This window comes from Hemiscyllium ocellatum, chromosome 16 (assembly GCF_020745735.1).
Source record: "Hemiscyllium ocellatum isolate sHemOce1 chromosome 16, sHemOce1.pat.X.cur, whole genome shotgun sequence".
Classification (NCBI taxonomy): Eukaryota; Metazoa; Chordata; class Chondrichthyes; order Orectolobiformes; family Hemiscylliidae; genus Hemiscyllium; species Hemiscyllium ocellatum.
Genome location: NC_083416.1, coordinates 81,139,082 through 81,156,955, shown reverse-complemented (window position 1 = coordinate 81,156,955; position 17,874 = coordinate 81,139,082). Strand labels below are relative to the sequence as shown.

The 17,874-nt window shown below is 39.3% G+C and overlaps 1 protein-coding gene across 1 annotated transcript in view; it reads left to right on the top strand.

Moving 5' to 3' along the window:
- LOC132823514 (protein diaphanous homolog 1-like) overlaps nt 1–17,874 on the top strand; it is a 342,084-nt gene that overhangs the window by 286,032 nt on the left and 38,178 nt on the right. The window contains exon 26 of the mRNA XM_060837454.1: nt 958–1,090. Coding sequence (XP_060693437.1) covers nt 958–1,090 — 133 coding nt within the window. The remainder of the gene's footprint in view (nt 1–957; nt 1,091–17,874) is intronic.

Genomic DNA, 17,874 nt, shown 5'->3' with positions numbered 1-17,874 from the left:
TTAAGGGCTACGGGGAGAATGCGGGTAAGTGGAGTTGAAATGCCCATCATCCATAATTAAATGGCGGCGTGGACTCGGGCCGAATGGCCTTACTTCCACTCCTATGTCTTATAGTCTCATGACACTCATCCGTGGACTCCATCAACAAGCACATAGACCTAGATCCAATATATCGACCACTACAATGAACAACTAGAGCTGGCAACCAGCAACAGCAGGAACAGAACCAAATAAATTCCAGAAGAGACAGTACAGCAGCGCTTCACATGAGGCTCCAAAGCACTGAAGATGTCAGCTAAATAGAGGATGAAACATCTACAAATCAACTTCCTAACTCGGCAAACATACCCACAACTATGACAACTGCACCTGGGCTACAAATCTTTACACAAACCTTGAATGCTGAAAGAGTGCTGTACTGTTGGGGGGTGCAGTCTTTCAGTTCAAACATTTATCTGTGGCTGTATCTACTGTCTTGGATGGATATAACAGATTTTATGGTCCTGGGCAGTATATTTCATGATGCCTATTACTAAAACTGTTTATCTGGTCATTTACATTACTGCTTACAAGATCTTGCTGTGCACAAAATGACTGCAGCTCTTTCTTCTCTTACAATTGTGAAGTGAAAGTCACCATAGTCCCAGCAGACCATGTGTTGTTCCCTCATGAAAGAGAATAAATTTAACCGAGGTTGAGGCCTCATATGGAGGGCAGGGCCTTCGCGGGGACCTTAGACTTTACAAAAATCAAACTATACTTCTGAATTGCAAACAAGCCATTTAGCCAACTGTGCTGACTGTCTGCCCCCCCCCCCCCCCCCCCCCCGCAATTGCAGTGTGACTGCATTCCAGAAGTATTTCATTTGTTATAAAGCATTGTGAAATGCCCCAAGACCATTAAAGGCTTGATGAAGTACAATTCCTTCTCTCTTTAAGTATTTTTTTTATCTCTCAGCAATCAGTAATGGAGAACAAGAAAAGGAAAGAAGCTGAAGAAAAAATCAAAAGAGCCAAACTTGCCAAAGAGAAGGCAGAGAAAGAGCGACTAGAAAAACAGAAGAAGAATGCAGCATTTGACATGAATGCGGGTGAGACATTTGTGTTTTTCCTTCCTTATAGATTTTTATTAGTCATATTTTATTTCTATACAGTTTGCCACGAAATCGACATCAAGAAAGGCTTCCATTTGTGTAACACCTTTTTAATTTTGTAAAATATTCAGGATGCTTCATATGGGTGTTATCAAATAGCAAGCCCCCTGAGCTATTAGAGAGAGCCTTTAAGCAGCATCTTAAAACAGAGAAAGATATAGCAAAGATTTCCAGTGCCAAGGCTTCGGACAACTGAAGGTGCCATCAGTGGCTGAGTAATTAAAATTAGGGATGCATGACGCCTGAATCAAAGCAACATGGGCATCTGGAAGGTGCTGGACAGAAGGAAATTGGAGATGGGAAAAGTTAGACCATGGAGAGATTTGAAGAAAGAGGATGAAAATAATAAAATAAGAATTTTTTGACTCAACACAGTATGGGTCAGTGAGCAAAGGTGTATGGTATTTCTTATACATTAGTCATTTGAATCAGTTGAAGTTTACAGAGTATAGAATGAGGGAGGATTGTTAAGAGCATATGGAAATCGCCCAGTCTGTTATTATGTAAAATGGAACAAGGGACCAGCTGCAGATTATACGTTAATTGAGCATAATTGGGTGAGAAATTGACTGGGTAACAACCAGTTCAGAGATGTTATGACACATGAGGGGGATCTAATTGAAGCTTACAGAATACTGAACAGCCTGGACAGAGTGGATGTTGGGATGATGTTTCCATTGGGAAGAGAAACTAGGACCTGAGGCCACAGCCTCAGAGTTAAGGGAAGACCCTTTTAGAATGGAGATAAGGAGAAACTTGCTTAGCCAGAGTGGTGAATCTGTGGAGCTCATTGCCACAGAGGTCTGTGGAGGCCAGTTTACTGAATATATTTAGTGCAGAGATGGGTAACTTATTGATTGCCAAGGGGATGAGAGGTTACTGAGGGAAAATTGGGTTGAAAAACGTATCACCTGTGATTGAATGGTAGAGCAGACCTGATTGCCAAATAGCCTATTAGTCTTATGTCAGTGTCTAGATCTATAGAGGCGTAGAACTCCAGTGCTTTTGAAAGTCTTTATTATAGATGCTGTTTCCGTATCAATAAACGGGTGTATTTAGCAAGAAATCATTTGGGTTCAATTTGCTACTTGAATTAATAAAGATTGTCGACTGTAAGAAATGAAAATGGCGATTTGTAACACCAGATGGCGGTGTGTTAACACTGGGGTAACGGAATGAAAGAAAGGGATGTACTGTACAATACTGTATTGATACCGTCCTTGAACTGGGAGTGTTCATTGATAGTACCAACTGCAGATCAGAGCAAAAAAAATTCTCATTCCCATCTTTCCACCCCCTCAATTCCCCCTGTCCGTCTTCAGCTCGACAGTACAAATTCCTTCGTCTGCATGTGCAGAGAAACAATGCAAGAGGCATCCGACCAATAATTATTTTGAGGACACAGCCTTTATCTGTATCTCTTTGTCCATTTGCTGTATTTAGCACGTTCGTTTTGGGATGCAGATTGAAGGCAGAGGATGGGTGGCTGCTCTTGGTGTCTCATACTGTGTTTAATTTGGCATTTCTTTTTCATTCGACTGTGAAGCCGACACAGGAAAGCAGTAAGATTAAGCATGCTGTGATTATCACCATTGCACAGATTGTGCTGCTGAGTGCTAAATATCTGACGCAGGTTGCAGTTAAAGCTGTCGAGGAAGTGTAAATCCAGTCCGCGTCAGCGAAAAAAAAACACCTTGGAAGAGAGGGTGGAGTAAGAGGTGAGGTCAGGGAAAGACAAAGAGACTGCGGCAGCTTACTATGCTGACAAGGCTAAACAGATCATTCCACCAAAATTAAATAAATAGGTGCAATGAAAAATCTTTTTTTATATCAATGATTTTTTTTTAAATGCTACATCCCAAAACATACGTAAAAATAATGTTTGCTGGATTTTTAATTATCTGCTTTCCATGTAAAACCACAATTTTTAAAAGTAATTTGGTGAAGCTCGGCTCTAAAGCTGCAAAACAACGAATCCTATAATTTTCTAATTTTTTAAATATAATTTAGCAATTCGTTGAAATGCTGATTATACTTTTCACATTTGTGTGTTGTTAGTTCGTTCCTCAGGGTGGCAGCACCAGTGTGTACAATTGAGCTGTGATTCTGCTGAGGGAGATTTTGTTTAATTCAATGTAGCAACGGGCGAAGTGTTGTTTAGGTCCTTGGAATGATAAAATGCAACAGCGAACAAATTCTCCGCGGAACTGGTTTAAATTTGTAGATCAACAGATTTGTCTTTTTGGCTCTCAGACTGCGGAAATGTGGTTATCTTTCTTAATTCTGTTTTCCTAAAAGCACACCATAAGATTTTCAGCAGATGAGGTTAGGTGCTTGTTGTGTCTGTCAGTATTTCCTACCGCAGCTTTTTTTTCCCACCAGAAGGTGGCCTGCTTCTATAAACAAACTTCTTGCCGAACCCCCGACCCCCCCAACCAAACATGGATTTTTATTCCATCTTCCTGCCACTCCCGTGTAAGATATTTCATTGTGTTATAACATGCTATTGCGTTATGACACTGCGATCTGTTTTTTTTTAAACCCTTATGTGCCGTGTGCAATTTAACATTGCAGATGCAGGACTACCACATAATGCCAATCCTGGTAGTTTTACATATCGACAATTGAAATGCATTCTTAATATACCGTAGGGGCAGCCAGTAATGATGAACATAGAGAAAACAGTTTTCCACTAAGTGATTTGATGTAGGTGATGCAGAATAAGTTAGGAATATTTACAATTAGTATAATGCAGAAATGCACATCCAGAATGCAAGAAATAATGAGGTTAAGATGTTACAACGGTTCACAAGATGTCCCCCAGACCCCACCCCCCTTCCCGAGTGGCACCATGGACTCTGCTGTGGTTTTCGGAGGGATGCAACAGTAAAAAGAAAATGGGCGGGGTGGTTTATATATTACTGAGTAGCCCTTGCAAATAAAAGAGGAGTAAACTGCTGTGTTCACATAATTACTTCTGCATAATAAAATTAATGCTTAGATTTTTTTGAAATTCCTGAGCAATTTAGAATATCTATTATTCATTATGGAATATTCTGCCAGGCTTGTATTTAACTCCTTAAAGACAATATTCCAATTATAGTGTGTATTCACTGGGCGAGTGCAGATACAGCCTTTGTTCTCTATTTGTCCATTACTGTTAAATCTGAATAAACGGAGGATTTTTAAGAAATGTATGACAGAAATGACCTTTCTCACATTCACTGATCTGCCAGGTCCAAGGAATACTTTGTCTCATAATTGATACAACTTGTACCATGAGATGTAATGTAAATGTAGGGTTTCAGCTGCAAAATCCTTTCAGAACTCAGGATTTTAGTTAATAAGTAGACATCTTGTTGCTGCTCGAAAAACTTACGTGGACCTTACTGCAGGTGACATCAACGGTAAATTTAACTTTTCACCTTCCAAATACTGTTCTTCCACTTTTCAAGAAATTAAGTGGTGTTTTACTGCATGGAAGCAGGCATTCAGTCCAATAGATCCATTTTGGTGCAAGTGACCCATGCATTCCTCTTTGTAGCTCTATCAACATATCCTTCTAATCCTTTATTGTGTGTTTTGTCCTATCCCTCAGTGGGATGGGAGAGTCACTGGCCAGGTCAGCATTTGTTACCTTCCCCATTGCCACTCCACCACCCCCATTTTCCCACTGACATTGCCGAGTAATTGGCCATAGGTTCAAACTCTGACTATATCTATGACCTCATCCCTTTAACATAGTAAAATGTTTCTCTTCACCTGGGGATACCAGATCCGATTGTACCTTTGGTTGCAATCAGTTGACCAAAAGTGAGCTCAAACTAGTTCTACTTCTGTGCTGACTGGAGCTTATTACTAATTCATTGTTGCTCTGAGAAAGTGGTAGTGGTCCTTTGCCTTAAACCACATGATAAGTGAATATTACCATGTTCTGACAAGTATTTCCTGAAATATAGCAGTTAGGAGACAACTTAGCAATGAATAATGTACCTACAACAGCTCAAGAGTTTCACTTCACAAATTTCCTTTGGCTTTCGAGCCGTTTAAAAAAGACACTGTGGGACAGCAATCACATATTTTCCAAATCCAGCATCACCCTCATCCGTGTGGCTCAGTGTTGAAAAGCAATGCAAGCATTTAGGTGAAAGCAGAATACAACCGTTCAAACTTTTGCTAATTCAAGAATTCTCAAAGTTAACTAATTCTAACTGTTAAAAGATTTAGACATGTAAAGAAAACTTCACGTCAACTTAATGTTGCCCTTTGGCCGAAGGTACAAGTGTTATTGAAAGATGGTCTATCATCTGAAGCCAAAGGTCTTTTAAGTCCAAAGGTTATCCCTTTTGTTTAAGGAAGGTAACTTTTGTTGAGTGAGGAAGATGACCAAGTATTTCTCTACCTAACTGCCATTATTTTTCTCTATATATAAAAAAAACTTTTTAATCTGTAAGGAATTTTTGCAATTTTTCCTTCTGTGCAGTAATATTTTGCAATGGTTTGTTTTAGTTTTGTAAATCAGTTGCAAGATTCATTTTGTTATGCAGAAAAATAATTTCAATTGCACAGCTGTCACGTCAAATGACAGTCATAGCTATAGGCTTTCTGGGAAGCAGCATCTGTACAGCCTGCACCTTCAGAGCACTAATTATCCCTGCAGGCATTCTAAGACTTCAACCTTAGCAAGCAGTGCTCTATTTTAATTCTCCATTAAGTAGTCTCACAAAAATATTAACTCCTTCAGAGTCTCAGAATTGGTATCGTATAGAAGGGCAGATCATTTGATCTATTGTGTCTGTACTGGCTCTTTGAGTGACTATTTTGATTTAATGCTGTTTCCTTGCCTTTTCCATAAAGCCCCGCCTGTTTCTATAGAAATAAGTATCTAATGCCCTCTTGAATGCCCTCTGGTAACTCCTAGTGGGAAAACAAAACAACTTCTCTGAATCTCCACATTTTGATGCCTTATTAGATAAAATTAGGGTTTAAAAGGTTGATTGTTGAGCTGAGTGGGTATATTGTGTGACGAATTGCAGGCTACTCTTTTTTTTTAAACTATATATAGTATTATGGATGAATATCCATGACTAGAAGAGTGTGATTTTGGTTACACACACATAAACCATTTTTCGTCATACACCACCAAGACTTGATGAGCTAAAGAGCTATTGTTTCATTTTCCAAAGTCTGCCTGTCATCTACAAGGAACAAATCCGAAGTGCATTAGAATAGTCCCCACATGTCTGAATGAGTATCGCTCCAATAATAATTGAGAAGTTTGACACCATCTAGAACAAAGCAACTGCTTGATTGGTTCTACATCCAGTAACAGCAATGTATGCCATCCACAAGGTGGAGTGCAGGAAGTCATAAAGGCTCCTTTGACAGTGTATTATGCAACCATATAAAAGGACAAGGGCAGCAGATTCATAAGAGAGCCACCAGCTGCAAATTCCCCTCCAAACCACCCACCATTCTCATATTGAAATAAAACACCATTCCTTCAGGGTCACCTGAGTCAGGATTCTGCAATTCCACCCCTAATGGCCTTGTGGGTCTGTCTATATCAAATGGATTGCAGCTTCTGATTTCAAGAAGGCAGCTCAACACCTTGACCTCCTGGGCAACTAGGGATGGGCAATAAATGCTGAGTGAGCCAGGGACACCCACATCCAATTTTTTTTTTAACATAAGTAGTTTTTAAGTGGCAAAACAAAACTAGGAGTAGTGCAGATCCAAAGGGATTTGGGGTTCGAGATGCAAAGAAAACCTGTAGTAGATACATAAAACAAAGCAGGTATAATGGAATATCAGCTTTTATAACTAGAACAAAACTAGAATGGGAAGGAAGCTAAGCTGCATTTATATAAAGCCCCTGTCAAAGCAGATCTAACAAACAGTATAAAGCTCTGGGCATTAGAAAGCAGTCGATAGTTGCTCAATTAATTACAAATCTAGCATTTTTGTAGCAACGTTTGTGAAAAGGTATGGGACAGAATTTTACAGAACATTAAATAGCAGTGATTGGAGGGATGAATTTGCCATGGTTTGAGTGCAGTAGACAGCAGCCTGACCAGAGCGAATGCTTCATTGGAGTGTGTAAGAAGACTGTTCACCTGAGTAATGTTCCTTCATTAGGAAGTGTCAGTTCACTTGTCACTTACTTTTATGATATTGTTGTTATTGCATTTCCTTTGCTCAGTTCATGTCGTCCTCTGAGTGTTATAGTTTATGAAATCTTATCTTCCTGATCACCTGCCTGCAACTGAGGAGCAACTTCTCCAGTTGTTCATGTGTGCAAACAACAGTATATCTGGTCATTGTAAATTCTTAACACTTGAATGGAGGGTCTTTATTACAGGAAACCTCTCCATTCATAAAATATCATCCACACATCCACAGTGAGTGGATGGAGTTAGAATACTGTCACCAGCTACAATCCCATTGACTATCAAAATCGGCTTGAGGGGCTGTTTGGCCTCCTTCCATTTCTATGGAATACAAAAAATTCCATTAAACACCAACCAAAGCTTATATGAGATTTGTCTGCCTTAAGTTATTGATTTTTTTTTGGCAGACCTTTTTTTTTGTCAGGCTTGAATTTTATTATGGACATGAATAGATTACTGAAGCAGTTATTGATTTATCTTGACCTCCTCAACTTCAGACTTGGATTATGAAAGGAACAGAGCTGTAGATCTCCTGTCTTTTTCTTTAATACTTTCACCCAGTTTAAGAGTCTGCACAGATTCCTGTTTGAACAAAGAAACATGCTTTCTATTAATGCATGAACTTCTTGGCATTACACTTGAAATTCTTCTCAAGATATTTTCCATTGACTGTAATCTAATGAAATTAGCACTACCATCCCATCCTTACATTTCTATCAAATGTTTGATGTATTGAGAAGAGTTTTGGTCTGTTGATGTCCAATTGTGGAATGACAACATCAAATGCTCTTTTTACTAGTGAGCATCCTTACCATAATAAAATATCCCAATATGCTTCACAAGAGTATCCTTAAACATTTGATGCTGAGCTGCAGAAGGCAATATGAGGGAACACGTCCAAAGGCTTATTCAAAGAAGTGACTTTTAAAGGCTGTCCTAAAGGATAAAAGAGAGGTAGTGATTTAGGATTGGAGTCGGTGTAGAGCCTAGACAATTGATGGTGGAATGATTGAAACTGGGGATGCTGAGGGGTGGAGAGTAGAGATCTTGAATGCTGTGGATTAGGTGTAACAGACACTAAAATGTTCCAAAGGTAAATGGCCACTTTGCACAAAATTTGCTGATCCATGGAAAGGTTGGGGCTTGGAGGGGGTATTGCTGGTGAGGGAAGTCACTAGGGTAATTATAAGGGCCCTTCAGCTGGGGAATAGAGAATCTCATCCCTGAAAGTTATCAAAAGGTCATTTCTAATTTCCTGACTGGTTGATCCTGCAACATGGTACTGTTGAAATTCTAGAATCATTTCATTTATTGAACTCCCAAAGTGCTGCCCCAGCAGTCACTCTCTGCAATTTATGATTTTGTACTGGGATTATTTGTCACACCAACAAAGCAGAATTAAAAATCGAAGTTTTTTTTTTAAAAATTCAGAGCAGCTGGGAAAGCATTTGAAAAGGAAGGACTGATTCCCAAAAAGAATCTTGTTTTGAGAGTACAAGAAAGATCCTGTGTTAAGCTAATGGAATCTGTGGGTATTCAGATGATTAAATGTCTACTATAATTGATTGAGTATAGTACCATTTCCTTCATATTGTGTAATGTGTAATATGTTATGGATGTGGGCCGTTTGAATACCATGTCTGAAATTCCATTAGTGTGAGATTAATGTGCAGGACATGACCATAATTTAACATGTTATCCTTAACTTACTATCACTTTGTTTTCATCAAAATCATTTAAAGTACCTTCCTTATGAAAGTGCTGTCCCTGAGCAGCCTTCTATTGCCTGTTTTACTCCTCCTCTCAGATTATTCTGTGATCCCATAAGATTGGTTCAGTTGGTAGTTAGGAAAGCAAATGCAATGTTAGCATTCATTTCAAAAGGGCTAGAATATAAGAGCAGAGATGTCCTGCTGAGGCTGAATAAGGCTCTGGTCAGGCTGTATTTGGAGTATTTACCCTGTATCTCAGGAAAGATGTGCTGGCCTTGGAAGCAGTCCAGAGGAAGTTTACAAGAATGATCCCAGGAATGAAGGGTGTGTTATATGAGGAGCAGCTGAGGACTTTGAGTCAATATTCGAAGGAGTTTAGATGGATTAGGGGGATATCTGATTAAAATTTGCAGAAAGCTGAGAAGTCGCGATAAAGTGAACATGGAGATGATATTCTCCTGACAGACCAGGATGTGAAAGCATGACCCTTTAGAACTGATGAGATGGGGAATTTCTTCAGCCAGAGAGAAGTGAATCTGTGGGACTCATTGCTGTAGAAGGTGTGGAGGCAAAATGCAGTTAAGACAGAGAGAAATTCTTGATGAGTAAGTTACAGGGAGAAGGCAGGCAAATGGGGTTGAGTCATGATCAAATGGTGGAACAAACCTTCTGGGCTGAATAGCCTAATCCTGTACATGTATCTTATGGTCTTTCTTTCTCTGTTTACTAATTAACTTGCTGTTCTTCCCTATACTGGAGCAATCCCTCCATTGTATGAACTTCTATTACAAACAACAAAATCAGTTATATTTCCAATTCAGTGGAGTAAACGTTCAGAGTCATTTGATGCTTCTTACTCCCACGAAAGGAAACAATGAATTGTCTCAATTAGCTTTGCATTGCTGCTTTCCCCATCATTTGGGAAGACGAGGTTGACTGACATCTGTTTCAACTGTTGCCATTAGTAGTGTGAACGCAGTTTTTTTTTCTCCTTCCTGAAATGTGTAACACCTTTAAGACCTAGTGAGAAGGCTATATATAGCACAACTTGGTGAACATGAGAGTTTGAGTGTCCTTGCTGACATTGGCAGTGGACAGCATAATCAATTACTGGAAGGAGCTGGATACTAAATGAAAGAAGAGATGATGGAAGAATGAGATATGTCTTAATTCCTGAAGAAGGGCTTATGCCCAAAACATCAATTCTCCTGCTCCTCAGATGCTGCCTGGCCTGCTGTGTTTTTCCAGCACCACATTTTTCAACTCTGGTACTCCAGCATCTGCAGTCCACACTTTCTCCTATGTCTTAATTTGCAGCTGGACTGGAATGCATTTTGCTTATGCTTTTCATTCCTCTGTACTAAATGGATGCAAAGATTTACATTCCACTTCAGAAGTGAAAATGCATTACAAAGAACTTACAGCACAGAAACTAGACATTTGGCCTAACTGACCTATTGTGTACTGTTTATGCTACACTATCTTCATAGAGTCGTAGAGTTGTACAGCACAGAAACAGACTCATCCATGCAGACCAGTATCCTAAATTAATCTAGGCCCATCTGCCAGCATTTGGCCCATATCTCACTCAAACATTCCTACTCATATACCTTTTTAAATGGTGCAGTTCTACCAGCTTCCACCATTTCCTCTGACAGCTCATTCCATACATGCACCTTTGCAGGATAAAGTTGCCCCTTAGTTCCCTTTTAAATCTTTCCCCTGTCAACTTAAACTATGCCCTCTAGTTTTGGACTCTCCCATCCTGGGGAAAAGACCTTTCCTATTTACTATATCCATGCTCCTCATGATTTTATAAACCTCTATAAGGTCACCTCTCAGCTTCTGATGCCCAAGAGAAAATAGCCCCAGTCTATTCAGCTTCTCCCTATAGCTCAAACCATGCAACCCTGGCAACATCCTTGTAAATCTTTTTTGAACCCTTTCAAGTTTCACAACATTCTTCCAATAGCAGAGAGACCAGAATTTCACACAGTATTCCAATAGTGACCCACAAATGTCCTGTACAGCCACAACATGACCTCCCAATTCCGATACTCCATGCTCTGACCAATAAAGGCATGCATACCAAATGCCGTCTTCACTATCCTATCTACCTGTAACTTCACTTTCAAGGAACAATCAACCTGCATTCCAAGGTCTGTTGATTCAGCAATTCTCCCCAGGACCTTACAATTAAGTGTTTAAGTCCTGCCCTGAATTACCTTTCCAAAATGCAGCACCTCACATTTATCTAAACTCCATCTGCCACTCTTTTGATCACAATTTCGTTATACTCTGAAGTAACCTTTTTCACAGTACACTATGCCTCCAATTTTGGTGTCATCTGCAAACTTACTAGCTATACCTTCTATGTTCCCATCCAAATCATTTATATAAATGACAAAAAGTAGTAGACTCAGCACCAATCCTTGTGACACACTGCTGGTCACAGATTTCCAGTCTGTAAAACACCCATTCACCACTGTCCTCTGTCTTCTACCTTCAGGCCAGTTCTGTATTCAGGTAATTAGTTCCCCTTCTATTCCATGTGATGTAACCCTGCTAACCAGTCTACCATGAGGAACCTTGTCGTGCACCTTACTGAAGTTCATATAGATCATGTCTATTGCTCTGCCCTCGTCAATCTTCTTTGTTACTTCTTCAAAAAACTCAATCAAGTTCATAAGACACGACTTCCCATGCACAGAGCTAATCCGTCTTTACCTTTCCAAATACTTGTAAATATACATAATTATTATATTTATCAATCTCATACTTGCATCTGTGTCTCCCTTATTGCTTTGCAAGCAGCAAAAGACTTGTATAGTTTATTTTTCAATCACTAAGATGAATTAGCACTGGTTCGCAATGCAGTACACGCATTGTTTGTCCAATGCTGGGGTATTATTGCATCACAATATATCTGTAAAGCTGTCGGTGTGATATCTATTGATGAAATACCAATCGATCACAAGGAAGGGAGAATGACAGTGAAGCAGTTTTTAAAAATACGGTCATTACTTTATCATCGCAACTAGCAGTGCTTGTAAAGTATTGAAAAATAAGTAGATTAAATATTTTGCAACAAAGCCTGTGTGTTTTAGAAGCCAGACTCTCAGAATGTGAGCTGTTCAGTATAGCTGTCAACTTAAAAGCCACAGGACCATTCTTAAAACAGCACCTGTGTCTACTTGTTCGGACAACAGTCAATGCAGAAGGTCATTTATTTTCATACAGTTTTATTATATTCTGAAGTTTACCCTGTCGGAGTTATCACTAGTGTTATTTTAAGCAAATCTATAATGGTAATGAATTTCTTGATCTCAAATGAATTCCATGGTATTTGTAGATTCCAGTTGCATAAATGTACAGTCTACATTTGGATACTGTTAAAAAGGTCGTAATCATACCTAATGGTTTAACTGGAGTTTCTGAGGTTAAAAAAGAAATAGCAAAAATGTTGATTATAATTTTCCAAAGTTCTACGGTAAGATGAACAATGCCAGAGACTGGGAAAAAAAAGCAAATGCAACACCCGAATAGGAAAAAGGGAGGTAGAGAAAACATTGCGAAGCCAGAAAGCAACTGAGAGATTGGTAAATGACTCATCACCTGTAACTTAGGAAATATTTACCAAACCCACGGGCAATCAATTTCAGTCTAGCAATATACATACAAAAGGAAACACTAAAAAACAAAATTGCTGGCAATATTCTGCGGGTCTAGTATCATCTGGAGGGAGAGAGACTGAGTTAACTGAGTTAGAGTTCTGACGGAAGATCATTGGTCTGAAATGTTAACTTTCTTTACAAATGCTGCCAGAACTGCTGAGTGTTGCCAGATTTTTCTGTGCTGTTATTTCAGGTTTCTAGCATCCACAGTCTTTGCTTTTCTAAATGGCAATGATTAATTGTGTAGAGTTCTTTAAAGATATAGTAGAGAAAGAAAAGTGGAGTGAAAGTGTCTGCCCTTGACACCAAGGGCATTGTATTTGACTGAGGTGTGACATCAATAAACACTGGCAAACTAGAGCCAATGGAATTGGTGGGGGGGAGAACTCTCTGTTGGTTGGAGTCATAGGTAGCATAAAGGAAGATGGTTGTGATTGTTGGAGGTCAGTCATATCAGCTACAAGGTAATTTCTTCAAAAGTTCTTCAGCTAAATGTCTTAGGCCCTTCCATCATCAACTGATTCACCAATTACCTTCCATCGTAAGGTCAGGTCAGAAGTTGGAATATTACAATGTTTGGTATCATTCATGAATCCTAAGAGACTTAACTAGTCCATGTCCAAATGCAAGAAGACCTACACAATATGCAGATGTCGATGACCAGTAACAAGTAATATGTGTGTCATGCAAATGCCAGGCAATGAGAGAAAACCAGGAAAAGAGAATCTAGTCATCACCCCTTGATAATCAATGACATTACCATCGTTGAATCCCTCACTATTAACATCCTGGGAGTTACCTTTGACAGAAACTGAATTGAACAGGACTAGCCATACAACCAAAGGTAAAGTTGCCATCATCCCAGAGGACACTAGGGCCCAGTAGAGGGAGATAACTAGTGATGAGTTTAATGTGATGGTTACCGTGACTCAGATGAGGGTTGATGTTTAGAAGGTGGGACCTTTATGGTAAGCTCAGCTGGTGTAGGAGTTAAACCACGCTGTTTGTGTCACCTTGCTTCAAACACTAGTGATACGGATGACCTCCACTTTACATATGAACAGTTACTGCAGCGAATAACTCACCTCCTGACTCCACCTAAGTCTGTCCACCATCAATAGTGCACAAATCAGGAGTGTAATGGAATACTTGCCATTTGCCTGATGAATCCAGTTCCAACAACAGAAAGTTAACACCATCAAGGACAAAGGAGCCCACTTGATTGGAAGCATATTTACAAACACTCACTTCCTTGATGCATAGTAGCATCATCATGTACCATCTACAAAAAGTACTAGAGAAATTCACCAAAACCCCTTCAACCGCAACTTCCAAACCCACAACTACTACCATCTGGAAGAACAAAGGTGACACATGCATGGGAACACAACCAGTTGCACATTTTTCTCCAAGTGCTCACCATCCTGAGTTTGTGATTTGTTCCCACAATCTGACACCATTTTGAACAGTTTAAGAATAAAAAGACATAGTTGTAAGAGACCATCTCAGTTCCACCAACTCCAGCTCACCAACAACATCTGTGCCACCACCCCTCCACCAACCTGTCTGCTGCCTGCACTGGACACAGCAATGTTGGAGTCGCCACTCTCTGGGTGTTATCTCTTCGTCACAGGGCCCACCTTGCTGAAAGGCAGCTGATGCTGGGTCCTCTGCTAGATCCACAGCCCCGTAGCCTGGAGCCCCGGCTCTGCTGCCATATCACCAATAACTGAGTCCCCAGCTCCTTGTCTATCACAACGAGGAGTCCCTGGCTCGGGTACAGTCAAAGCCTGGAGTCTGGCTGTGGGCCTACTACAACAAACTCCCCTGCCCGACCAGTGTGCCACTGCCTTGCCGAGAGTCCTGCTCCATCTGCCTTCTTCTGTGATGCCACCTTTGCCACCTACAGGAAGATGATGAAAAAAAAGGGAAAAGATTAAGGAAAGAAGGGAGGAAATGGCTGGTCAGAAGCAAATCAGCCCAGGAACCTGCCTACCATGCCGGTGCTGCAGATGTGGAAATATATCGTTGTTTTTTCAGTATCACTGGGTCAAAATCCCTGAAAGTTTTGGGGAGGGCACCCTCAGGGAAATTCCTGCAGCAGCTCAAGAAAGTAGCTTACTACTACCACTTTCCCAATGGCTCCGAGGGATGGACAATAAATGCTGGAGTAGCCAGTGATCCCCGCATCTCATTATTAAATTAAAAATAGATACAATGGGCGTATCTTTTGCTTTGGTCTACAATTTTAGATAAGTTGCTACATAAGAGGTGAAGAAATGACACATGGGATTGAGTGTAATGAGAGAAGATGGGAGTAAAAAGAAGGAACCTAAAGTGAAATAGCGAAAAAAAAGTTATTCAGCCAGTGAAGTGTGAATAGTATTTCACAGGGCTCATAATGAGTCCTTCTATTCTTTTTGAACACAAATGGCAACTGAGGAATGAATCAATAATTACATTTCCTGGTGACTTTGAAATATATATCATGGCAGGTTGTGCAACAAGTCATAAATAGGCTAACAGAACAGGAAACTGATTCAGTTAAACTTAGCAATGTTTGAAAACATACATTTTGGATGTAGGAACAAGGAAGTTTATACCAAATATAGTTTATACCAAACAAACACAAGGTAGAGAGAAATTTATGGCAGTTGCAAAGTGAGATGAATCCTCCATTCTGTGCACAAGTGTCAAATACAAAACCAAGAAGGTAACGTTGAACTTGTGGAAGACTTTATTTGGGACAGAATAGGGGTCTTGTGCACAGGTCATTGCAGGAGAGATATATAAACATGCCTTGTAGATTATTGGATTGTTACCAATAGTTTGGAGTTATTGTTGTGCAATGTGTCTTGAGAAGTGGAGTTTTCATATTTGGGTTCATGGATTGATGTCGACAAGATCATGAAATACCATGACAAGATAAACAAAGAGAGGTTACTTCCATTGGTTAATAATGTTATAGCAGGAGGATGCCAATATAAAATTGTCACAAAATTGAGAGAGCTCAGAAAGGTTTCGGTAGGATGATCCTCAGTTTTGGGGGATTGTCTTATGAGCAAAGGTTAAACCATTTGGACTCTACTCATTGGAATTTTGAAGAATGACTGCTGATTGATCTCATTGAGGCATATTAGGTTTTTGTGGGCTTGGCAGGATAAATGTTGAGAGAATATTTTCCCTCATGGGAGCAGCTAGGACCAGAGGGCATCATCTCAGAATAAAGGGGTACCAATTTAAGACTGGGATGAGTAATTTCTTCTGAATTGAGTCTTTGAACCTCTTTGCCACAGAGAGCTGTGGGGGCTGAGATGTTGTGTATATTTAAGGCTGAAACAATTGGTTCTTGATCAGGAGGGAATTGAGGGTTATGGGGAGAAAACAGAAAAGTAGATGTGAGGAATATCAGGTCAGCCATGATCCTATTGAATGATGAAGCAGGTGAAGGAGCTGGATGGCCTATTTTTGTTCCTATTTTCTGTAGTGTTATGATCTTATGGTCTCTCTACTGAAGGACAGGTTAAAAAAAATCCTTGACACAAATTGGGCAAACATTGGAATTTTGTGCCAAAATTAACTAGTGAAGCAGAGTTCTGTTTTATAAAAGAGAATTGCATCATTACAGAAAAAAGATAAAAGAAAGAAGAGTTTAATTAAATTATTTATGTTACTCTGTTGTAACATTCTATTACATTATAGACTTTCGTACTGAAATTTTACATCTAATATTAAGTGAATGTGGGCATCTTTGTTATATGCCGCATCTTCTCTGTCACATCAGTTGGAGAGAGCCCTGAAATGTGATTCAATTAGTTTTTTTTTCAGTGTTATTAAATATTTAATATGCCTTACCAAACCCTATCAAGCTTGGTACATGAGGGAATTCTGGAAGTAAACCAAGGTTGATTCTCCCTCAAGACTACATATTGCAGAGATGCATGCTGTCCTTGCTTACAACTGCATGGGAGGTGAAAGGACATTTTAGAACAGCAATGCGTTCTTCTGAGCAGGGAGAATCTTGCTATTTATTTAAAGTCAGCCAGCCATCATTCTACTAATATCCTAAGCATACAATCCACACCAGTTTTCTTATCACAGCTGCAATAGTTTAATAACTTTAGCAGGAAATGGATCATTATTCAGGAGGGTTAATTGAGACTGTCATTTATGGCGAAATGGTGACTGAACTAGATTTTTTTAAATGCTCAGTTGAAGTTCAGCAATTTTTCTTTTTAGGATGTCAAATCTAAAGCCTTAATAAAATTGATTATTTCTACAAATACTCTATATGCATTGGTGCAGCAGACTGTCTAGACAGCACCAAGCAACGTATTGACATTTGGGTGTTCTTCAAGTGGATGGAAGCAGTAAGTGCTTTCTGTCAGATGTACATGATGCTATAATCAATTATTCTTGTGATTTTTACTGCAAACACTACAGAGCTCCTATCATTTTAAAACCTTGCACAAGTTTCAGTGTTAGCAATGAATGTATTGGAAGCCATTTTAATGCGATATTTGAAGTATACAGTGACTGGCTTCAGAATGCAACTGTTTCTCCATATCATATGCACTGTTCACAACACATTCTGGGTATTCGCATTGGATCTATGTTGTGTCTACTGAGTCAGAACCCTCTGTAAATAACAGTTGCAGAGATCATTAAAATCTTTTGCGATGTGCCTGTGAATTTTGTCATTGAATATTTATACTTAAATAGTCATTGATCTCATCAGAAGAGCCTTAAAGGAAGCTGTTGTGGCCCAGCAATGAATTTGTTTTAGCGATGCAGAGTAAATTAGTATTAATGGTGCCACTGTCATTAGATCATTGTGCTTCCAGCATCATCCAGCTTTGTTGAATCAGCTTTCTTATCTTGTCTGATTCAGTAATTCCATAGTTTTGCTGATGAAGTCACTAAAGGTTGAATTTTGAGTTACATAGATAAAGCAACATGATATTATTCTTAAAATTTATTTTTAAACAGTGAGTTGATAGTACTCTATAATTCTACTATGTATATAATAGTCAAATATTTCCTATGTTTCCACCTTCAAGCAAAGCTTTTTTTAAAAATTGACAGTACCTGAACATCCCATAGTTTGAATTGTCTGAACAGAAAGCTGTCGTTAAAGTACTCCAACATTAAATATTTTCTTGCCT